Genomic DNA, 18,438 nt, shown 5'->3' on the forward strand with positions numbered 1-18,438 from the left:
CTGAGTTTGAAGGTAGTCCTTGAATTACATGTCACGTCCTGACCATAGTGCTTATGTGTTTTGCTTGTTTTAGTGTTGGTCAGGACGTGAGCTGGGTGGGCATTCTATGTTGTGTGTCTAGTTTGTCTGTTTCTGTGTTCAGCCTGATATGGTTCTCAATCAGAGGCAGCTGTCAATCGTTGTCCCTGATTGAGAATCATATATAGGTGGCTTGTTTTGTGTTGGGGATTGTGGATGGTTGTCTTCTGTCTTTGTGTTCTGCACCAGATAGGACTGTTTCGGTTTTCACATGTCTTGTTTTGTTGTTTGTAGTGTTCTAAATGATTCTTTATTAAATCATGTTGAACACTAGCCGCGCTGCATTTTGGTCCTCTCCTTCATCAACGGAAGAAAACCGTTACATTACATCCACAGGTACACCTCAATTTGACTCAAATTATGTCAATTAGCTTATCAGAAGCTTCTAAAGCCATGACATCATTTTCTGGAATTTTCCAAGCTGTTTAAAGGCACAGTCAACTTAGTGTATGTAAACTTCTGACCCAGTGGGTGATAAGTGAAATAATCTGTCTGTAAACAATTGTTGGAAAAATTACTTGTGTCATGCACAAAGTATATGTCCTAACCGACTTGCCAAAACTATAGTTTGTTATCAAGAAACGTGTGGATTGGTTGAAAAACGCATTTTGATGTCTCCAACCTCAGTATGTAAACTTCGGACTTCAACTGTATGTCTGCTCCATTTCCTGACTATGTTGTTCCTCTGCAGTTCGACCCATAAAACATAATAAAAAAGTCTGTCTCGTCCAGGACCGGAGTCTATGCAGATAGTCAATCAGAGCTACAGTAGGCCTTTATGCAAATAAGTTATTTGCCACATGGGCCTGACATCATTCACTTTGAACTCGACTGTGTGTTTCCAGGCTGTAGCAACAGTACGACTTTAGATCATTAGTACGCATCCTTCTGCAGCCTGCCAATGCAAGCGTGTCCCAACCCATGTTTTGACAAGTGAATGGGAACTTGCCTGCCTTCCCGCTCATTTAGCCAATGCCAAATAAAAATGATTGACAACTAGGGGTATGTTCATAAATTGCCTCCAGTGTGTCAGAGTGCGCTCTGGGTTGTTTGTATATTCAGAGCATTGTCAGATTGTCTGTTCATAAATTCTGAGCTTTTCGGTCTCCGAGGGTTCAGAGCATACACTGCGCTATTGATACAGGACGCTCAGGCCGAGGAGTAGGGTTGATCTGCACATTCCTCACAATGGCAGTTAAGCAACCAAGCTGACTGACTAAAGTTGGCTAGCTGCTTCCAGACACAAATGAGAGAACACCTAGTAGAGCTGGTTAGCTTGTTTACATTATCCAGAGCATTAGTGACTAACTGTGCTGATGGCAACCATTGAATTACTTTTTTGCCGAAGTTCACTGGCACCGGTCATATTCAGCGGGTGTTGCGCATTCATAAGTGCTCTGAAATCGGAGTAGATAGCCAGAGTGAATTTACGAATGCAAGAGATATGCTGATCTAGATAAAAGTCGTTCAAGTTCAGCATAGCTAGCTAGCGAAGTGATTCACATTTCTCACCAGCTAACCAAATGACACATGCATCTCTATCTGTAGCCACCGAAAAACCATATGAGGGGAAAAAGTCGGTGGCTCATCCTCCAATGACATGATATCCTTCCAGCAGCTCTCTAACTAACTAGCTAATGTTAAGCTATATGTTTTTAGCTTGCTACAGTAAATAAATAGCTACATAAATAGATACGCTAGCATATGACTGACTTGTGATCATTGCCCTTGCTAGTTTGATTGTATTGACATTCCCAGAGTTAGTTGCATTCATGCGTTTTTGCCCAAAAACATCCCAAATGGGTGGAGGCAGCAAAAAAATGTACCAGGCCAGCTGTGATTCACAACCTGATAGCAATATTTTTTGGACTACCAAGACATGTATTGGTGAATTAAGTATCTCTTCTGCTAACAATACCTTACTGTCCATCATGGAATTTTGAGTCAAACAGAGCCTATTTTTAAAACCTCTTATGAAGTTGGTTTTGTTGCATGAATTGGGAATTTGATACACTACATCGAATCAACCTACAAAGAATCCTAGAGAAGAACCCGGCTCTGAGGGGTGGCCAGTCCTCTTCTCACTATGCCGGGTGGAGATTATAAGAGGACATGGCCATTAAGGCCAGATTGTTCTTCAAGATGTCCAAACGTTCATAGATGACCAGCAAGGTCAAATAATAATCACAGTGGTTGTAGGTACCATGTCAGTTCCTCAGGTGTAAATGATGTCAGATGGCTTTTCACAGCACACACAGAGACAGAGACAGAGACAGAGACAGAGACAGAGAGACTATTGCAGCATAGATACTGGAGGCTGAGACAGGGGGGGGGGGGGGGGGGGGCGGGGGACACTGTGGCCCCATCTGACGATACCCGTGGACAGGGCCAACCAGGCAGCATATAATCACATCCACTTTGCCAAAGCACAGCCCCCACACCACTAGAGGGATATCGACAGACCAACTTACTACCCTGAGACAAGGCTGAGTATAGCCCATGAAGATCTTCTCCACCGCACAAGCCCTAGGGGGCTCAAAACTCTAAATGACCAAAAGTATGTGGACACCTGCTGGTCTTTCATCTCATTCCAAAATTAAGGGCATTAATATGGAGTTGGTCCCCTCTTTGCTGCTATAACAGCCTCCACTCTTCTGGGAAGGCTTTCCGCTAGATGTCGGAACATTGCTGCGGGGACTTGCTTCCATTCAGCCACAAGATCATTAGTGAGGTCGGGCACTGATGAGGGGCAATTAGGCCTGGCTCGCAGTCAGCTTTCCAATTCATCCCAAAGGTGTTCGATGGGGTTGAGGTCAGGGCTCTGTGCAGGCCAGGCAAGTTCTTCCACACAGTTCTCGCCAAACCATTTTTGTATGGACCTCGCTTTGTGCACTGGGCAATTATCATACTGAAATGGGAAAGTACCTTCCCCAAACTGTTGCCACAAAGTTGGAAGCACAGAATTGTCTAGAATGTCATTGCATGCTGTAGCGTTAAGATTTCCCTTCTTCAATAAACTTTAAAGTTGGCACTATGCTTTGGGGCAGGTAGAATTCTCCTGGCATCTGCCAAACCCAGATTCGTCCATCGGACGAGTAAAGCGTGATTCATCACTCCAGAGAAAATAAAATAAAAATGTGAGAAATTATGCCACCACAGATCAATAAACTGTTTCAAAGGAGATACATGCTTGAAATTAACACCTTGATCATCATATTCATCAGGGCACACTGTCGGAAAAGGTTTTTACAACAGAAAAATATATTGATTTTGCAGGAAAAAGTTAATACAATTGCATATTTTATGATAAAGAAATGCTTTATTTTGATTTATCAAGTGAATCTCAATCTCCAATAATGAATGCCCGCTAAGATTGGGGTAGCAGGAAGGTAACAAATTCTAGTCTAAGCCTAACCAGAAAGCACATGCTTCGGTTTCCTAGAATAATTTAATGGCAAACCAAGCATGGTTTCTATCATTGTTGTGTTTCTGTGGGGGAGCAGGATTTGAGGCAGCACTAGTGCTCTGTCAGGGTCTGCTGGGTCCATGCTAAGTAGGTCAGGTAATAGAAGGAGCTGTGAGTGCTGAGGTCTAGACAGACTGGGCTATGGTAAATACTCTGCACCAGCAGGCTGAATCTCAGATTTAATTAGATACAGGGACACCTGTGGTCTCAAGGAGCTGACCAGAATACTGATTATGTTATTATTTCTCTCTCTCTCTCTCTGTCCTTCCGTTTCTTCTTCTACACCTGCATTGCTTGCTGTTTGGGGTTTTAGGCTGGGTTTCTGTACAGCACTTTGAGGTATTAGCTGATGTACGAAGGGCTATATAAATACATTTGATCTTCCTCTCTCGAATCTCTCTCTTCCTTAATACATTTTTGTATTCCCGTTTCCTTTTTTGTTAACTCCATCTTCCTCTCTATATCTTTCTGTCATGTTTTCCTTTCTCCATCTCCCCGTATTTCTGTCGTTCTCTGACCCTTCCTTTCCCACCTTTCATCTTCTGTCTCCCGTTCAAGTCTTCTCCATCTCTCTCCCCCTGTTGTCCCTTTTCATTATCCTCCCTTTATCACCTTTTTTCCTTTGTCTCACTTGACTCTTCTTTTGCCCTCACCTTCCTAATCCCCCCCCCATCTCTCCCTTCAGTATGATCCAATCGGGTGACAAGCTGATCCTGACCATCTCCACTGACTCCTGCCAGGGGAAGGACAACTTTGTCCGCTACCTGGAGCACGTTCAGGCTGTGGTCACAGTCAATGGTAGTCGCCGTGGCGACCTCAACATCAACATGACCTCCCCCATGGGCACCAAGTCCATCCTGCTGAGCTGCCGGCCCCGGGACGACGATGCCAAGGTGGGCTTTGACAAGTGGCCCTTTATGACCACACACACCTGGGGAGAGGACCCCCGCGGGACATGGGTCCTGGAGGTGGGCTTCCAGGGAGACAAGCCACAGAGAGGGGCCCTGAAGGAGTGGAACCTCATGCTCCATGGAACACAAAGTGCCCCTTACATAGACCAGATAGTGCGCGACTACCAGTCCAAACTAGCCATGTCAAAAAAGGAGGAGCTGGAGGAAGAGCTGGACGAAGCAGTGGAGAGGAGTCTGAAGAGCCTGCTGAGTAAAAACTAGCTGACGTAGCTAACTCAACACCGTCTGGTCAGGTCTGCATGCCGGGCCGCTCTTGCTCTCTACTTCTCTCCTATCTTTCTCTCACTTCCCCTCTCTTTTTCTCACACTTTCCACTTCTCTCACTTTCTCTGCCCCTTCTCGCTTTATCTTGCCCTCTCTCACACTTTCTCTCCCGACTCCCTTTCTCTCCTCTCTCATTTTCTTTCCTACCCTCCCAACCTTTTCTCTGTTTTTCTGTGTTTATATTAGCCATCTACTTGCAACGAATGTTTCTGGTAATCCGAAGATGATGATGATGATGATAAAAGTGTAACCTTAAAATAATCTGATCTATAGAGAAAACAAAAAGATCCTATCTGGCTTTCGGTCTATGTTTTTTTACACATGACAAAAATGTATATAAACATAATGCATCCCCTATATGGTGTTCTTGCTTTCCCCCATTCCTCCACCTCTGGTAAACCAACTGTTGTACAGTTTGTGACTGTAAATTATTTTCAGTGTCATTCTACTTAAAGTTTAATATCTTGCAAACAGAGCAGTGATACTTCTTTCCGTTTATATTCTTGTGACAAGCAACTGTTTCTATATAAACAAGACAAGGATTGTGTGATTTATTTTGCAGCCTGTGGTCCTCAAAGCGTATTGCAGAATAACCTTTGTCGTATACTATAATAAATCTATTTAGCTGTTTGTTAAAGCACTTCAGTGATTTGCACCACTCTGCAATGCACAGGCAGGTAGAAGAAATGTCTTGTTTGTCATTTGAATGAGGAAGAGAAATACAACTGGAAGATAGGTCAGACCCTGGGTATGTGGCTCTGTATTCCAATTTCACTTTCTAAGGTAAGTAATTTGGCCTTACAATGCTCAATGCTAGACAATTGAAGCCTATGCTGTAATGGGAAGCACTTATCTGTTCACTCAAGAGCACAAAGCACAGGGACATTTACATCACACACTGGGTGTGGGACCAGGACCGGGAATATAGTATAAAACAGCTTCTTCTTCTCCCACTCTCTGTATCTCTTACTTTTGTTATTCTGTCATACACACACACACACACACACACACGTTTTCTGGCTCTCTCTTTCTCTCTCTCTTGTCTGTCCCTCTAAGGGAAAGTGGATTATGCAGAGTTCAGAGGTCGCTGTCTGCTCCTCCAGTTCATCTCAATGAAAAATGGATGACTCTCCTTCAGTAACTGCACCTATCACTCCGTGCTGAGGGACACCCAGTGTTTACTAAACACTGCACTAGCTCAGTCTAGTTTCCTCACTCTGACGCCTCTAGTATGCAAGTCAAACAGGGTGATCAGGTAAAAACTAGGCATCCATCACCTCTACCATCATTATAAAGTAAGTTAATAGTGCTTTATCTGCATACAAAAAGTAAAAATCTGGAACATCCACTGTTATTATTCAAAGAATATAATATGAATCAATATATTTTTGGCACATTTCAATGGATTGTAATGGAACAAAGCTATGACTGTGTCATAGGAGCGGTGCTAACGTCAAAACACAAAGACAGTAGAGCTTTGCGCTTTTAAAGCTTGATTCTTCTTTATTATTAAAGCAATTTTATACACAGAAAGTCTGTGTTGAGGGCAGTCGACGGCATCCAATTGAACAAATGAGCTCTTGGGTTTGGGGGCAGGTTTGGTTTGGAAGGGTGGCAAACATCCATGAGGGCAGTAGCATGTCATCAATTTTTTAAAATGTTAGAGGTTTTTTCACACGTCAAAGCCATGTTTACTCTACTTTGGGGGTTGAGATGACAAGGGAGCTTGTAGTTTTGATGTTCGTACTTCATGCTTTCAGACAGTAAAGGCATAAGGTTACGGCGTAGGTAGAAAACAACAATAGTAGCATTATGTAACCAGCTAACACTTGCTGAACGCAAAGCCAGAAAGCGTGAGCGAATAGAGGAGCAGTATCAGGAAGAACTGTCTCTTTAAGGTTGGTTTCATATAGGGTGGGAACAGTGTCTTTAGAATGTGTCTTTTGCAGAGTCACATAATGGCTCAGTGTTTGTTCTTACTGGCATAAGGTGAGGTGAAACTTGTGAGGAGCCTGTATAGATATTTTGGCCAAGGTCGACCTTATCTCAGACTCAGTTCTTCTTTTTGCTGGTCTTCTCGATCATGGTCTCCACCACCATGGCTGTCTCCTCATAGCCCCTGGTCTTGCGGTTGTTGGAGAACTTTTCCACTGACTCCACCATCTCCACCTTCTCGTAGCTCATGGAGTCAGGCGGCATGCTCCTAGCGCCGCGGGGGAAGGGCATGGGAGGAGGGCCCCTGCGGTGACTGTCGTCTTTACCCCCCTTGGGTCCGGAGGGATTGCTGGAGCCTTTGGGGTCAGGGTCTGGAGCTGGGGCAGGGTTGGGCTGTGGGGGGGGAGTAGGGTTCTTAGGCCTAGGCTCGGGGTCTCCGCCCCTAGATTTCCCCTTCCCACCACCTTTTCCGCCCTTATCGTCTCCTTTTCCTCCCTCTCCGTCAGAGGGTGGGGTGGGGGTACGGGGACCAGGGGGTGGCATGGGCTGAGGATGAGGGGGGTTGGGGGAGGGGGTGTAAGGCCCGAAGGGGTCATAAGGGGAGACCATGCCGTTGCGGATGGTGACGAAGACATGTCCGGCGGAGGGGCTGGAGGTGTAGAAGTGGGGGTGGGGGTAGCTTCCATCGCCTGTCACCAGCACATAGCGCCCCTTGGTGTAAAAGTCAGCAATTGGCTCTGGCTTCTTGTACTTCCTCATTCGGTCTCTGACGATGTTACAAAGCGTGTCGAAGGCTTTGCTGATCTGAGCCCCATCTGGCACGTCCTGGGGCGTGTACAGGGACCTCTGCTCCTCCCTCTTCACCTCGCCTTCCTCCCCTGCCACCCCTCGCTTCTCGTCCTCCATGTGTTCAGCTCCACCGACTCTCTCCTCCTGGCCGCTGTCCATCACATCTTTGGGGCTGATCTCCTTCTTCTTCAGGACCTTCTTGGCCAGGTTCTTCTGGCGAGGCTTGACACTGGTGATGTCCTGGATGGCTCGGGTGATGTCTGGAGATAACAAAACAATACACTCACATTCTAAATACATTATCCAAGGAGGATAGTACCCCTACGGGACCATGATCATCCTTATCTGCCATGAATAAACCTCAGGAGGATCCTTGTGCTTGTGCTTTCTGTTCTATGGTCTTTGTATCTGTGTGGGTAGGATACACATCACTGTGTGGCTGAACACATTAGGGTTCTAGCTAGTGTGGTTATAGCCTATGATGACGATGGGGTGTTGTGTGTCTGCTCTGTATGGAGACTATCCGTGTGAAGCAGCTGTGGAATGAGACGTGGCATGTCCTCACCTCTGCCCCTGCTCGACACAGTGGGTGTGTGGGTGTAGCGGTAATTGGTGGTGAACAAGGTAATGGGAGTCCCAATTATCGCTGAATTCAACCTGTGGAAGAGAATGATGAAGAAATGTTAGTTACCACCACAGCAAGTGATAGTGTATTTTTATGTGTTAGTAATAAACATTATACAAATGTTTTATTTAACCTTTTATTTAACTAGGCAAGTCAGTTAAGAACAAATTCTTATTTACAATGACGGCCAAACCCTAACCCGCACGCCAATTGTGCGCCGCCCTATGGGACTCCCAATCGAACCAGGGTCTGTAGTGACGCCTCCAGCACTTGGGGAGCCCAAATTGAAATGCTGACTGCGACACAGGTCCGATTGCCAAACATCAGTGCCTGACCTCACTAATGCTCTTGTGGCTGAATGGAAGCAACTCCCCGCAGCAATTTTCAATATCTAGTGGAAAGCCTTCACAGAAGAGTGGAGGTTTGTTATAGGGGGAGCAACTCTATATTAATGCCTATGACTTTAGAATGAGATGTTCGACGAGCAGGTGTCCACATACTTTGGTCAGTAGCCGGAAGGTTGCTAGTTCGAATCCCGGAGCTGACAAGGTAAAAATCTGTTGTTCTGATACTGAACAAGGCAGTTAACCCACTGTTCCTCGGCTGTCATTGTAAATAAGAATTTATTCTTAACTGACTTGTCTAGTTAAATAAAACATGGAATAAAAAAATGTATCCCAAAGGTGTATGATGGGGTTGAAGTCGGGGCTCTGTGCAGACCAGTCAAGTTCTTCCAAACCAATCTCAACAAACTATTTCTGTATGAACTGTGCTTTGTGCACGGGGCATTGTCATGCTGAAACATGAAAGGGCCTTCCCCAAACTGTTGCTACAAAGTTGGAAGCACAGAATCCTCTAGAATGTCATTGTATGCTGTAGTGTTAAGATTTCCCTTCAATGGAAGTAAGGGCCCTGCTTCAAATCATGAAAAACAGCCCCCGACTATTATTCCTCCTCCACCAAACTTTACAGTTGGCACTATGCATTGGGGCAGGTAGCGTTCTCCTGGCATCCCCCAAACCCAGATTTGTCAGTCGGACTGCCAGATGGTGAAGCACTTCAGAGAATACGTTTCCACTGCTTCAGAGTCAAATGGCAGCGAGCTTTACACCACTCCAGCCGACGCTTGGCATTGCGCATAGGGATCTTAGGCTTGTGTGCGGCTGCTTGGCCATGCAAACCCATTTCATGAGGCTCCTGCCGAACAGTTATTTTGCTGACGTTGCTTCCAGAGGCAGATTCAAACTCAGTAATGAGTGTTGCAACCGAGGACAGACGACTTTTACATGCTACCCGCTTCAGCACTCGGCAGTCCCGTTCTGTGAGCTTGTGTGGCCTACCTCTTCGCGGCTGAGCCACTGTTGCTCCTAGACATTTCAACTTCACAATAACAGCATTTACAGTTGACTGGGGCAGCTCTAGCAGGGCAGAAATTTGATGAACTGACTTGTTAGAAAGGTGGCATCCTATGACGGTGCCACGTTGAACGTCTGTGCTCTTCAGTAAGGCCATTCTACTGCCAATGTTTGTCTATGGAGATTGCATGGCGGTGTGCTCGATTTTCAACACCTGTCAGCAACGGTGTGGCTGAAATTGCTGAATCCACATACTTTTGTATATGTAGTGTATGCATCTGTTGCTCACAAGTACCTTTAAAAAAGGTAGGGGCGTTGATCATGCAACGCGACACATCTCCTTTGCATAGAGTTGATCTGCTGTTAATTGTGGCCTGTGGAATGTTGTCGAACTCATCTTCAATCGCTGTACGAACTTGCTAGATATTGGTGGGAAATGGAACATGCTGTCGTATACATCGATCCAGAGCATCCCAAACATACTCAATGGGTGACATGTCTGGTGAGTATGCAGGCCATGGGAGAAATGTGACATTTTCAGCTTCCAGGAATTGTGTACAGATCCTTGCAACATGGGGCCATGCATTTCCATGCTGAAACGTGAGGTGATGACGGCGAATGAATGGCACGACAATGGGCCTCAGGATCTTATCATTGTATCTCTGTGCATTCAAATTGCCATTGATAAAATGCAATTGTGTTCGCTTATGAGTGCCAAAACCATAACCCCACCGCCAACATTAACAACATTGACATCAGCAAACCGCTCACCCACACGACGCTATACATGCTGTCTGTTATCTGCCTGGTACAGTTGAAACCGGGATTTGTCCATGAAGAGCACACTTCTCCAGAGTGCCAGTGGCCATCGAAGGTGAGCATTTGCCCACTGAAGTCGGTTACGACGCCAAACGGCAGTCAGGTCAAGACCCTGGTGAGGACTACAATGTAGATGTGCTTCCCTGAGAAGGTTTCTGACAGTTTGTGCAGAAATTCTTTGGTTGTGTCAAATCAGAGTTTCAGCTGTCTGGGTGGCTGGTCTCAGACGATCCCGCAGTTGAAGAAACCATATGTGAAGGTCCTGGGCTGGCGTAGTTACATGTGGTCTGCGTTGGACGTATTGCCAAATTCTCTAAAACGAAGTTGGAGGCGGCTACTGGTAGAGAAATGAACATAAAATTCTTTGGCAACCGCTCTGGTGGACATTCCTGTAGTCAGCATGCCAAATGCACACTCCCTCAAAACTTGACACATCTGTGGCATTGTGTCATGTGACAAAACTGCACATTTTAGTGGCCTTTTATTGTCCCCAGCACAAGATGCACCTGTGTAATTAGCATGCTGTTTAATCAGCTTCTTGATATGCCACACCTGTCAGGTGGATGGATTAGTTTTGCAAAGGAGAAATTATAATTGGCTGGGATGTAAACACATTTGTGCGCAAAATTTGAGAGAAATACAATTTTTGTGCATATGGAACATTTCTAGGATCTTTTATTTCAGCTCATGAAACCAACACACTACATGTTGCGTTTATATTTTTGTGCAGTATACTTTTCGAATTTTGCATTGAGAGACTGAAAAGAAAACATGGTAATACAGTAAACAAAATAAAGATTAGGCAATATTAAAGGGAATTAAATAGTACACAAAAAATAAATAACACTGAAGAGATATTCAACCATTATCGAACAAATCTGAGGTGGAAAAACACACAAATATAATATCCCAAACTGCCACCATGTGACTGATACAGTATAGTCTACTACTGGTTTTCCAAGAGTCAATACTTTGAAGTGCTGCCTATATCCAATAGCAGCAGGACACTGGTCACTGTCTGTTGTGGTTAGAAAATTACCTGTTGTCCTCGTTCTCAATGATCCTCTTGTACCTCTCCAGCTCATTCTCCAGTGAGGTCTGGTACATGGCCAGGTGGCGACACTCATTTGTGTATTTCTCCAGGGATCTCTCGGCTTCCTCGATGTCCTTCCTCAGAGACTCAATCTGCTCGTTGTACAACTGGATCTCATCGTCATAGCTCTCCTGGGTGCTCTTGATGGAACTCTCCAACACTGACGTCTGGCACAGACAGACAGACGGATGGACGGAGAGATACTGTAAACTGCTTCTTTAAAAAAAACTGAATGCATTTCATATTTCCATTAAGGGTTAAGCTAATGACAACCAAACTTAAAGGGATAGCTCACCCAAATTACTACATTACATATTGGTTTCCTTACCCTGTAAAGCATCTATGTTCAAGGTATGACAGCACTCCATGTATTGCTTTAGTTTCCCTGGCACTGTTTCCAAATGCTAAAGTTTTAGCATTTGTGGCACAAATCCCATTCAAGTAATGTCCAGATCATCTGAAAGTCTACAATTGATTGTGAAGCTCACCAAAGTCACTTAAATATCCTTAGTTTGCTGAACAGTATTTGGTAACAGTGCCAGCCACTGCCAGGGAAACTAAACCAAAGCAACGTGTATATCGGAAACCAATGTGTAATTTTGTAAATTGGATGAACAATCCCTTACATTTCTTGTCGAGAAAATAAACATGGACTTTGATGTTTGATGTATAATTTTTTACTGATATTAGTTTTCTAAGAAATACACCTGTATTTTCCAACATCTCTGTAGCTTTTATCACCTTTACTCACTCATCTGCAGGTGAGGACTGGCACCTACTGGCACCCCTTTGCAACTACAACCAATTTACAGTATGTACTGTACTCCATGGGTACGTCTCAACTTTCTACCTCAAGTAAAGCGGCTACCTCATCTCCCTTCCTCACTAATATGCATAGGGGGTAGGGCTTAAGGGTTGATTTGGAGTGGGACAATTTCAAACAATTGAGCTTGAGATGCTTCCTAAATTGTCATAGTGACGGAGACAGGGACCTACCTCGTACTGCAGATGCTGCTTCTGTGCTTGGAGCTGGCAGAGGGCGCTCTTGTACTCCTCCAGCTGACTCTGCAGGGCTGGAACTCTCCTCTGGGCCAGCTGCTTCTCCTGCTCCTTCACACAGAGGGAGGACAAACCAGTTATAATACACACTGATCACACAGAGGCAAGACGGGCCAGTTATAACACAGAGACCACACAGAGGGACTACAGGCCAGTTATAACACAGAGATCACACAGAGACAAGACGGGCCAGTTATAACACAGAGACCACACAGAGGGACTACAGGCCAGTTATAACACATAGAGATCACACAGAGACAAGACAGGCCAGTTATATTACAGCTAGATAGGCATTCAAAACATCAAGTGCTTTACTTGAAACTTCAAACACAGACAAGCAAACAGCTTACAGACTAACTGACTGCATCAGCATACTTTCTGCTGAGAGACAACATGACACACAGAGCTGGGATTACCTGTCATAACACACAGAAGCGTATTATAAAAGGCAGTCACACTTCACAGAAAGGTCAGTACACCTCAACACATTGGAAGACATTTTCCAGTCACGGACACACGGTTATCCACAAAGTTCTGCACACGTAGCTGATTTCAAGGCCCTATTGTTATCTGGTCTGACACCTGTGGTCTGACTCAGCTGGTTCCCCTGGAAACAGACAAACGCATGTGACAGGGGGAGACCTTACCTCAGAGGTGCCCACGGCCATATTTGGCACCAGGTGTATCGTCTGGTTGATCTGGTGGAGGATATTCACGTAGGTCTGGATCTCTGACAGGTTCTATGGGGGGAGGAGACATTTCCCAAGAAATGATTAGACCCTGGACTCCACATACACAGCGCACACAACTCTGAGGAAAATAAAGAGAAATGTCATACAGGGTGGGTGTATTTAACAAGGTTGCAGTATTAGAGTACAGTACACAATGTCTATGTACTCTAATCACCCACCCTATTATTTTACCAGTGACAGAATTGGTCAAATTTAGATCCTACATTTGTAAATTGTAATACGTGATGCTATGCACTCTGTATCTGTATCCCTTTGCAATAAATCTGATGTAAATGTATAAATGTACAGTATAAAGGCAGAATGAGTTTGTAATAGATTGCAGGTGATTTGTACAGTGAATTCGGGAAGTATTCAGACCCCTTGACTTATTTCTACTTTTTATTATGTTACAGCCTTATTCTAAATGGATTAAATTGCATCCTGTTTCCATTGATCATCTTTGAGATGTTCCTGCAACTTGATTGGAGTCCAGCTGTGGTCAATTCAATTGATTGGGCATGATTTGGAAAGGCACACACCTGTCTATATAAGGTCATACAGTTCACAGTGCATGTCAGAGCCAAAACCAAGCCATGAGACCGAGGAATTGTCCGTAGAACTCCAAGACAGGATTGTGTCGAGGCACATATCTGGGGAAGGGTACCAAAACAATTCTGCAGGATTGAAGGTCCCCAAGAACACAGTGGCCTCCATTATCATTCTTAAATGGAAGAAGTTTGGAACCACCAAGACTCTTCCTAGAGCTGGCCACCTGGCCAAACTGAGCAATCGGGGGAGAAGGGCCTTGATCAGAGAGATGACCAAGAACCCGATGTTCACTCTGACAGAGTTCCCGAGTTCTTCTGTGGGGATGGGAGAACCTTCCAGAAGGACAACCATCTCTGCAGCACTCCACCAATCAGGCCTTTATGGTAGAGTAGCCAGACGGAAGCCACTCCTCCGTATAAAGCAAATGACAGCCCGCTTGTAGTTTGCCAAAAGGCCCCTAAAGATTCTCAGACCATGAGAAACAACATTCTCTGGTCTGATGAAACCACAAAAAAACTCTTTGGCCTGAATGCCAAGCGTCACATCTGGACTGAAGGTTCCCCTTTCAACAGGACAACAATCCTTAGCAGACAGCCAAGACCACCCAGGAGTGGCTTCGGGACAAGTCTCTGAATGTCCTTGAGTGGCCCAGCCAGAGCCCAGACTTGAACCCGATCGAACATCACTGGAGAGTACTGAAAATAGCTGTGCAGCGAAGCTCCCCATCCAACCTGATAGCGCTTAAGAGGATCTGCAGAGAAGAATGGGAGAAACTCCCCAAATACAGGTGTGTTAAGCTTGTAGCGTCATACCCAAGAAGACTCAAGCCTGTAATCGCTGCCAAAGGTGCTTCAACAAAGTACTGAGTAAAGGGTCTGAATACTTATGTAAATGTGATTTTGCATTTTCTTATTTTTTATATATTTCCAAACATTTCAAAAAAACTGTTTTTGCTTTGTCACTATGGGGTATTACGTGCAGATTGATTAGGGATTTAATTTTTTTTAATTTTTAGAATAAGGCTGTAACATATCAAAATGTGGAAAAAGTCAAGCGGTCTGAATACTTTCCGAATGCACTGTATGCTGTACACCTCTTACCTTTCTGTGTCTGTCTTTGGTGGTGTTGATGTCATCCTGAAGGAACTGGGTCTGGATCTGAAACTCCAGGTTCCTGAGCAGGTTATGGTCAGCCTCCTAGGAGAGGAGAAGAAAGGGGAAAAGGAGGCGTGGCGAGGAGAGAAGAGGAGAAAAAAAATAAGAGAAGGGAAGAGAAGAAGATGGAAGAAAAGGAGAAGAAAGAGAAGTCAATAAGTCTATATCGACTCCAATCCTCATAAAGCCTCAAACAGTATGACAATGCTGGTATTGTTGAACTGAACACCACACAAAGCCTTTTTCTTCACTAGTACATTCCTCCATTAAGTCCAAAGCCTCTAAGATCAATAGAAGCAATTTTAATTCAGTTCCATCACCACACTGTATTGTCCTGATCTCATAAGCTTTGTCTCTCAGACCACAAAGTCCTACCAGGGTTGCAGTTACACAATTGAATTATGATTCTGACACTCTGGACAAAGTTTGTAGATTATTAACCAGACAGATTATATAATACATACTTTTTTGTGTCACATTGCAAAGCCCCTTTCATGCACAGGGGTATGCAGAAAACGTTACTCACAAGTTGGGTTCACAACTTGTTTTTATGACTATGCTGCTAATAATGCAGCATGACAGTTTAGCACATTATGGGAGATTTCCACAGAAACAGATGAGGTTTTCTGTAGTCCTGGACTAAAAAGCAAACTCAATAAAGAATATCCATCAAAAATATTTGTGGGTCCAGGACTAGGCTTAATCTGTGTCTGGGAAACCACCCCAATTTGTGTATTTTAACTAAAGAAAGAATCAGTCCATTTTTTGAATAATAAAAACAAACAAAAAACTGGGAAATTGTCATAGGACTCACACACATACCTTGTTGAGTTGTTCCAATGTACCCTGCAGCTGTTCTTGAAACTCACACTCATTTCTGTATCTATGGAGGACAAAACATAAATCACAAAACATAAATTCAGGAATTCCACAATTATGTGTGGCCTACCTTTTATTGATCTGTGATTTTAACAAGTTTGTGTGTTGAGCACGTAAGAGGATTGATTTTCATCTTCAGGGCTTTTCTGACTTTCCAATGTCTGTATTGATGAACTATTAATCAATACAGACATCAACCTGGCTCTCATTGAGAGCACTTGAAATGGCTGTTGCTTCCTTTTTTTCAGAACACAACCACCTGTGCAGCATTCATCTAAATCCTGTCTTGGTGTTAGAATTTAGAAATCCATGACACTTACCATGGCTGATTTCCAAGGCAATAGACACCTTTATTTGAGACAGACTTTTAGCAGTTGGACAATTTATCACAGAGAAAAGATCAGGTTATCTGGAAGCCTTCAACAGCACAAAAACAGTTTACGCTGCACCTGGTCTACATAAGGGCTCGCCACTGCACTGTGTATGCACAGAGGGTAGCCCATACACACTTTCATTCTCTCTGACCCACACATCAGTTTAAAAAAGCACATAGCCCTACTGACGCACACACAAACACACGCACTTACACTTTCAAAAGCAAGCACATCACTTACTTGTTGGTGAACTCGTCCAGCATGCGGCATGCGTCCTTCAGCTCGCGCTCAAGTTTGGCACGGTTGGCGGAGAGCTCGCAGATGCGCTGCCGGTTCAGGGCAATCTGTTCAGTAAAGGCCTCCTCAAGCCCACTGGCCTCTTCCATCCGCTGCAGCGTCTCTAGCTGCTTGCGGAACACGGAATTGCGCTGCTCCAGCACGCGTGCCCGATTAATATAGCGGGCGAAGCGGCTGTTTAGCTCCTGCAGGCTCTCCCAGCCCTGGATGGCTGAGGTGCCCGCGGATGCATCAGGGCCGTAGGGCTCCTCGAAGACATCAGAACGCTCATACTTCTCCTTGCGCACCTCGCGCAGGTAACTGGTCTTGTACATGGTGGTGGTCGTCGCTATCCCGCTGCATCGGTTGGTGTTATCCCCGGAGTGCGTTCTTCCCTGCGGCACCTTTAGTGTGTGAAAACTCGGTTGCTCACCCTCGGCTGTCTCATTTTAGACTAAAGGCTGCCTGGCACTGGGCGGCTGCGAAATAGACCCCCAAAAATCTCACGCTGGCCTGTTCCCACGCAAGCCTCACGCGTGGGACCTTCCAGAGTTTGTTAGCCTTTGTGGCTGACATTACAAACGCTCTGCCAATGATGACCAAGCAAAAAAACAAAAACAAACTAAAGGCAGGCGAGGGAGAATACTGCTGTGTCAAATGTACCATTACAAGAAGACCCTTTGTTTCCAATCAACCGTTTTTCTAGATCTTTGTTTGAGGGAATGTTCGAACATGGCCTTGGTTTACCACATGACAAAGTGGAAATTGCATGCTGTGCAGTTTGTTACAGGCCATATAAAGTTACTAATGTGCCAAAAGTAGTCTAGTAAACTCTAGAGCATATTGTGTTCTCCTTATTATAGCCTACATTAGGGAAGACCAGGGTTGGTTGAAACAGGATATAGTTTCAGTGATGGCTGGCCCATTAGGTCACAATTGGTCAACAACAAAAAAGTGTAAAACTTGTGTAAATATACAGTACCAGTCAAAACTTTAGACACACCTACTCATTGAAGGGTTTTTCTTTATTTTGACTATTTTCTACATTTTAGAATTATAGTAAAGACATCAAAACTTTGAAATAACACATGGAATCATGTAGTAACCAAAAAAGTGTTAAACAAATCAAAATATATTTTGATTAATTGTGTTTCTTGGCCCAAGCAAATCTCTTCTTGTTATTGGTGTCCTTTAGTAGTGGTTTCTTTGCAGTAATTTGACCATGAAGGCCTGATTCACGCAGTCTCCTCTGAACAGTTGATGTTGAGATGTGTCTGTTACTTGAACTTTGTGAAGCATTTATTTGGGCTGCAATCTGAGGTGTAGTTAACTCTAATGGACTTCTTCCTCTGCAGCAGAGGTAATTTTGGGTCTTCCTTTCCTGTCGCGGCCCTCATGAGAGCTAGTTTCATCATTGCGCTTGATGGTTTTTGCGACTGCACTTGAAGAAATTGTCAAAGTTCTTGAAATTTGACTGACCTTCATATCTTAAAGTAATGATGGACTGGTGTTTCTTTTTGCTTATTTAATATGGACTTGGTCTTTTACCAAATAGGGCTATATTCCGTATACCACGTCTACCTTGTCACAACACAACTGATTGGCTCAAACGCATTACAGTTTTTTTCAATTGTCTAAGCACAATTTTGAAAACAGGGCCCGGTTTGTCAAAACACTACACACAATTAGCACAACCCTACACCAAAGTAGCACAACACTTCAGATAATTTGCAAAATGGAACACTTTTGTCAAAACTATACACGACTTCATAAAAATAATATTTTGTTACCATACGAAACACACACATTTCATATGACTTCAATCTTTTTGAACCAGTTACACACTTCTGTTGCTAACCTAAAACACTTTTAGCAAATCTAATTGTCAGTGATTAGAGTAGTGTAAATGAAGTACACAGAGAAAGTGCAATTATACAAACACTACACAAGACCAACGCTGCAGACAGAGGAAAATATCATTTATTTCTCTCCATATACCCAAATCAGTCAACATGTCAACA

General features: G+C 44.2%; 2 protein-coding genes across 3 annotated transcripts in view; one reads left to right on the forward strand and one right to left on the reverse strand.

The window, feature by feature from the left end:
• Positions 1-5,409, forward strand: part of LOC129857332 (neuroendocrine convertase 2-like) — a 73,738-nt gene extending 68,329 nt beyond the window's left edge. The window contains exon 12 of the mRNA XM_055925466.1: positions 4,230-5,409. Coding sequence (XP_055781441.1) covers positions 4,230-4,716 — 487 coding nt within the window. The 3' untranslated portion in view covers positions 4,717-5,409. The remainder of the gene's footprint in view (positions 1-4,229) is intronic.
• Positions 4,773-16,951, reverse strand: LOC129857320 (filensin-like). 2 transcript variants are annotated; one of them, XM_055925456.1, is made up of 8 exons: positions 16,382-16,951; positions 15,711-15,771; positions 14,835-14,930; positions 13,102-13,194; positions 12,392-12,499; positions 11,342-11,562; positions 8,069-8,160; positions 4,773-7,763 (listed from the first exon to the last, which is right to left on the reverse strand). In XM_055925456.1, the coding sequence occupies exons 1-8, from the start codon at positions 16,750-16,752 to the stop codon at positions 6,832-6,834; spliced, it is 1,974 nt and encodes a 657-aa protein (XP_055781431.1). In that variant the 5' UTR covers positions 16,753-16,951; the 3' UTR covers positions 4,773-6,831. The 2 variants fall into 2 exon arrangements, with proteins under 2 accessions (XP_055781431.1, XP_055781421.1); XM_055925446.1 differs by having other exon boundaries at positions 12,392-12,505.
• Positions 16,952-18,438: the final 1,487 nt, after the last annotated feature.

This window comes from Salvelinus fontinalis, chromosome 1, assembly GCF_029448725.1.
Source record: "Salvelinus fontinalis isolate EN_2023a chromosome 1, ASM2944872v1, whole genome shotgun sequence".
NCBI lineage: Eukaryota > Metazoa > Chordata > Actinopteri > Salmoniformes > Salmonidae > Salvelinus > Salvelinus fontinalis.